This window comes from Saccostrea echinata, unplaced genomic scaffold, assembly GCF_033153115.1.
Source record: "Saccostrea echinata isolate AGI-Se365-2 ecotype Australia unplaced genomic scaffold, CSIRO_AGI_Sech_v1 ptg000014l, whole genome shotgun sequence".
Classification (NCBI taxonomy): domain Eukaryota; kingdom Metazoa; phylum Mollusca; class Bivalvia; order Ostreida; family Ostreidae; genus Saccostrea; species Saccostrea echinata.
Genome location: NW_026889763.1, coordinates 20,590,335 through 20,596,364, shown reverse-complemented (window position 1 = coordinate 20,596,364; position 6,030 = coordinate 20,590,335). Strand labels below are relative to the sequence as shown.

At 32.1% G+C, this 6,030-nt stretch overlaps 1 protein-coding gene across 1 annotated transcript; it reads left to right on the top strand.

Moving 5' to 3' along the window:
• The first annotated feature begins 759 nt into the window (after nucleotides 1-759).
• LOC133187340 (uncharacterized) lies at nucleotides 760-4,650 on the top strand. Its single transcript, XM_061322697.1, has 4 exons — nucleotides 760-915; nucleotides 1,832-1,964; nucleotides 2,323-2,673; nucleotides 3,575-4,650. The coding sequence occupies exons 1-4, from the start codon at nucleotides 760-762 to the stop codon at nucleotides 4,495-4,497; spliced, it is 1,563 nt and encodes a 520-aa protein (XP_061178681.1). The 3' UTR covers nucleotides 4,498-4,650.
• Nucleotides 4,651-6,030: the final 1,380 nt, after the last annotated feature.

Sequence of the window (6,030 nt, the reverse complement as noted above, 5' to 3'; positions counted from 1 at the left end):
AATGAACTTGTAAGCAAATACAATCTATCATTCTATCGAATGTTGACTGACGGTTTTTATTCAAATTGTTAGGCCATTATTTTCACACTGATTTGTCTACCGATTTTCACGTTTACCCGATCATGGGACATGACTATAACAAACTATATTCTAAAACTACAATGTATAATAGTTTGACTTATTATGAGCATGTTGTTATTAAGATCAATTTTAAAGATTTTTTTATGTACAGCTATATACATGGTTGACTTTTAGTTGTGTTTTTTTTGGTTATAAGTGAACAAGTGATTCTTGAGAAGATAATACGTACAGACAGGTGCCAGAAAGCTTTCGATCAGAAAAAAACTATTTGCGCATTCGTTTAAGTGGGACAAAAAGCAGTATACAATAACTCAAAAAAATAAAAGAAAAAATTATTTTCAAGGAGGTACTGAGATCTGTATCAAATCTTAGAAACTGCAGAATATGGATTTTTTTTTAATGAGAATTGTGTTTTTTATAATGCTTATACTACGATGAAATTCTATTTATCTCTGCAAATACTTTAGAATTAATCTTATTATATTTGAAAGTCTTGCTTTTCATTCTCCTTCTTCTCTTTCTTTGATAATTTGTCTTAGAAATATTTTTAAGTTACATATATCTTAACCTATATAATTCTACAATTAAAGAGTTACTTCTTTAATAGTCTAACACATAATGAGGATACTTCTGACCATTTGTGACAAGATATCTTTAATATCATTTCAGGACGATCAAATGCAGCCAGATATCACGACTTGTATCTATGATGAGAAGGAAGAGCTCCCACTTCCCGAGTTTCATCGGAAGTACAAAAACAAGTTTCCGATGCTGGCCATTGTCGTAGGAGGTCACTACGGTCCAACGAAATGGGATGATCTACCAAGTGACATAGTATGTATTTGATTCTTAAAGCGGAAAGTTCATTTCAAATTGGTATTGAGTTTACTGACCACCAGTAAAATGATATACAAGATATCAAATATTCAACATGCTGACTGAGTAACATAAAGTGAAATAAATCCTGATGAATTTATTGCAGGGATTTACTTATTTTTATTTAAAAACTTAATTGCGTTTTACTTTCAGTGTGATTTTTTGTAAGCAAAATGGTTTGGTCAAACGATGTTATTTTCCCTACAGAAAGCAGAAAAATGCAAATCCATTCATTACGCGTCCTGTTCAAATTGAAACAAAAAATAATGAATATGACTATACAAATTAAATAAACGTGTTTTATTTCGTTAATAGAAATCGATACCTCATCCTTTGGATATATCAATCAATATTGTGAATATTTTTATTTTAGAGAAATGCATTTAATTATCATTTATCAATACTGTTGATTTTCTTTGATAAGAAATAAGATAGCTGTTTTGCATGAAAATGAAAAGGTAGAGTGGTCAGTTATGTCTTATACATAAAAAGAACTTTAATTGACAAAAAATTCTCATAATTTCTTGCAATTATTATAAATATAACCCACATCATCCCAAATAAGAAAAATAAATCAATATATAAATATATAATATTCAGAAAACAATATGTTTCATAGAACATTTAAATTGTATGAAATTAACAGAGGCATTTGTTGAATTCAACGAGAAAAAAAGACTTATTTGCATAAAAAGAGAAGTATTTTAAAACTATATGGTACAATTGACTTGTGAATTTTAAATATACCAATACATAAGCATTTTGGTTTGGTTTCTAGGTGAGGAGAATCTATAAAAGCATTAAAATATACATGAGGGAGATAAGAAAATTTACGTAGAACAATAACTACAATGCAGCTTTTTCTGTGTTTCAGGTAATGAGAATCGACAGAGATTTTAGACAACAAAGAGTTCTGGCGAAGGATCCTAGAGCTTATCGTGAACAGTATCTAAGTATACCTGTTAACGGTCCATATAGGTTCAACATTGTCAAATCCCTCAAAGAGAGTAAGTTAACTACAAAGATAGCATTGTCAAGGCCACCATACGCATACATTTCATGCCTATGAATAGTGTAAAGTGCACTAAAAAATTTGCTCTACATTTTTTTTTTTTACTATATACTTCAAAGCAAGTGTTAGGTTGAAGTTTTCAAAAAAAAAAGACAAGTATCATCAATTCGTTATAAAAATATATGAAATGGTAGTAAATTTTAAAGAATGTTATTTTAAAGAATTTTAAAGAATATATAAGATACTTTCTAGAATTTGAGAAACACACAGGAATGTTCTTATCATGATGTAAAAATGGATTTCAATAATTCTTTTTTTATTTTTCAGATTTTAATTTTTTTCTTTCTATTTAGAAAGCCAGGATCAAACTCTGGCAGAAATTTTGGAGAAAAATCCTTTGCCTGTTCTGGTCCAGTTTTCTACGAGAGGAGAGGTTCCGAAGGAAGGGAGAGGGGGACCAGATGGTGGTCTGATCAGCTTCCTGATAGAATATCGTTACGAAGAAATTTACCTCCAAGGAAATTTTTATTCCAATGGAGCCATCGCCAAAGACAGCGCTTCTGTGACATTGTGTCCCCTCATTACTATGGCACCTGTTTATGGACTAAAAGAAAAGACAGAAGAGGAATATAATCAATATTTACAACGCATGACAGACTACGTCAACAAAAAGAGTACATTCACTGAAGAGACATGTAACAGAGGTAAAAACAAATTAATGCAAACACAATTTTTAAAAACATGATGATTAACTTTATTTCTATGAGGTGGTAGTAGTTTTCTTCTATCATGTTAATCATAAGCATGTTAGATAGTTCTGTGCACATACAATGATTGTTAAAGCATGATTTAAAATATAATTATGCAAAGTTTTACGTAAAAAAGTTTTATTCCTCAATAATAGCATCTTCGCTAGCCAAGGGTTTCTGATACGTTACTCCATCTCCTCATAAACCCTTGGCATACGGTGCTGACAAAAGACGGGATTGTTTTTGTCACGTGATCATGATTCTTACCAGGTACGCACAGATTGCGTCATCGACAGAAATAAAAAGCGTATTTAAAAAAAGTTTGTTTTTAAAGAATAACTAACAAGAAGAAATCGAGTAATGTTAATTTGTTAAACATGTAAAAATGCAAATCTACATCTTCAGTATAGATTCTTAATCACATATTTTGCACGTAGCTTTAGATATTGGATGACACCATATTGCTATTCATAGAATGGCATGTTATCTTACGGATCATTGTTTACTTGCGTTTTACATTACCGATATTAAAGAGTCAAGATATATCCCGAACGCAAATATCGTCATTTACAAAAAACAATTGCTGATTGGTCGAACGATGTCGATCAACTCCAATCACAACTTGAGAAAAAAATCCCAACTTTTTTTTAACACCGTATGCCAAGGGCTTATGAGGAGAGTAGCGTATCAGTAACCCTTGGCTAGCGAAGATGCAATAATAAAGGAAATTCTTATTATGTATACTTGCAGGTAACAAAGTTATTAAAACACCTCATTAAAGACCTAAATATGTCATTTGTTTTCATACTATTAATCGATGACATCTTGACAAAGAATAAAATATATTTTTACACAGGTATAAAAGTTTTAGAAACATCTGATCCAGAAATTGCCAACATTATCCCTAAAAAACCTGACATAGACAGAGGACCAGCTCCAGCACTTCCAAAAAGGAGAGGATCGGATGACATAAAGGAACCGTCCCACCAGGGTAGACCCACAGCCCTTGGACAAATTCCCCGCCTTCCAGATCGACAGAGTGCTCCGAAATGCCAGGAACCTGGCAATGGTAAAGTTCAAAAGAATTCAAAAGTTGCTAAGATACCCCCAAAACCGAAACCAAAACCAAAAACGAAACCAAACCCTCCAGTTACCAAAGAGTTATCTGCCGATGACTCTGATGATGAAATATATGGCGATGATTATGAAGTGATAGACGAGGACTTCAAACTAAATCCTCCAACTGTACAGACTGAAAAAGGGCCTGGTTATGAAAATGATATTCTTTGTCAAGTGCGACCCTTTGCAGTTACAAAAACGCAAGATTCCGATGGAGAGAGTGATGAGTACGAAGAAATTACAGACAAAATTCCGACTCCAGGGGAAAATATTAAACAGGGCATCTTTGAACGAAAAGAACCTAACATTGAACAGATAAACATTCCTCAGACGGATTCCGAATGTGAGTATGCTGAACCAGAGCCTGATGACTGGACAGAAGATACGGCTCAGTCAAACATTAGTTCTACCTCTGTACCAACAGAGGACAGAGGTCAAACGAAGTCAAACCACGTGTCTGGGAAAACCATCAAAGAACTGGGGGAAATTCTGATCAAACTTAAGCTTGGTAAATTCGTGGATCGTTTTTCTGAGGACTTGATAGACGGTGAAATTGTCCAAGATCTTACAGTAAAGGACTTAAAAGAAGATTACAGCTTCACAAAGACAGAAGCAATTAGACTTAGAAAATTTATCGAACTTGGACACGTCCCGATGTGAATTTATCTCTACGATCTGAAAATTGGAATCATCCATGCCAATGATGTTACTAATTTTTTTTCTTTCCCTGAATGGTGGCGTATTTAATCATTTTATAAAAAAACAGTGCATAATGTTTCTTCTATACACTTTTGCTTGCAGAAGTCTATAAAAATTTAGTGTTTTTTTTTTTTTTTTTTTGTATTTTGAATTATTATCAAATCAGCATTTAAATGATAATTTGTTGAGGCTCATTCCAAATAAATATTTTATTGGCTTTTACTGTACATGCCAAACATGAAGAGACATCACTGACATAAGACAATAATATTGGGTTCTCTGTCATTTGAAATTTTATTGTGTCGCAGACTTTACATGAACCACTAATATTAGCTTAGCGGTGTTTTTGCGATCAAATTTGCAACTGAACCACTATTCATTATAATTACAAAAGCACACACTTGTGCAAAGACACACGCAACTAATTTGAATCACTAATTCGTTATGCAAATGGTATGGTCGTGCATATTAATGAAAAATTAATAAATGGATATTTAACACAATTAGAATGTATCCGAATAATAATGTTCATACAATGTACTATAAGACAAACCAACTGTAAACCCCCTCCCCCAACACACAACTTAAAAAAAAATAAGTACGATTTTTAAAAAAAATCTTATATAATATCCTTGTATCACTGTCTGCAAGTTGTACGTGTATATTAAACCTTGATATTTTTGTATAACTTCATATCTTACACATCCTTTGAAGAGCAGAGGAAATTCTGGTCGATAAAATCGATCTACTTACCATATTTAAAAGTAAATTTGTCGTGATTTTTGTCAGTTGATCGAATTACCAATTTTAAAAAAAGAAACTTTAGAATAGTGAATTATTTTTAGGGTGTTCCTTTAAATTCTTCAACAATACATTTACATCAATTAAACGATTCCGGTAGATGTTTGACTCACAGTTCCAACATAATTCTAGAGACTTGGTTCTGGATTTTAAAGACAAATATTTATAATAAATTTTTTAACTTCTAAATAATATTTTAAAATGCAACTAGCAATTATACTGTTACATGGACGTGTGAAAACAAATTATTTGTCTTTGTTCTTTCATGCGTAAAGTCCAGCGAGGTTCTAGGAGATAATTGATTTGGTTTACTTTTTATTGCATAAGGAATATATTTCAACGATTTTTACAAATTTTATTATGCCTTCAATAATTAGTTTACATAATGACTCATCTGTGACTTTGTGCAATGTCACTTAAGATCTTCTCGGAGTGGCACATCTTTTAAAACACGAGGTCTAAAGACTAAACGTAAGTTTACATATCTCTTCAATCGTATGCATTACGTGTTTATTGAGATTAAATCTATATAAAGTTGGAGAAAACCTGTTGTATGACGTACGTTTAAAATACTTCTATGCATAATTTTATCTCTGGGTGTGCAGGCATATCTTTTCTCGACCACTCGTATGTGGTAATCAAAAGAGGTTTTGAAGCAGTGAAAAGAGCAAATGAATATGTTCTTCAAAATGC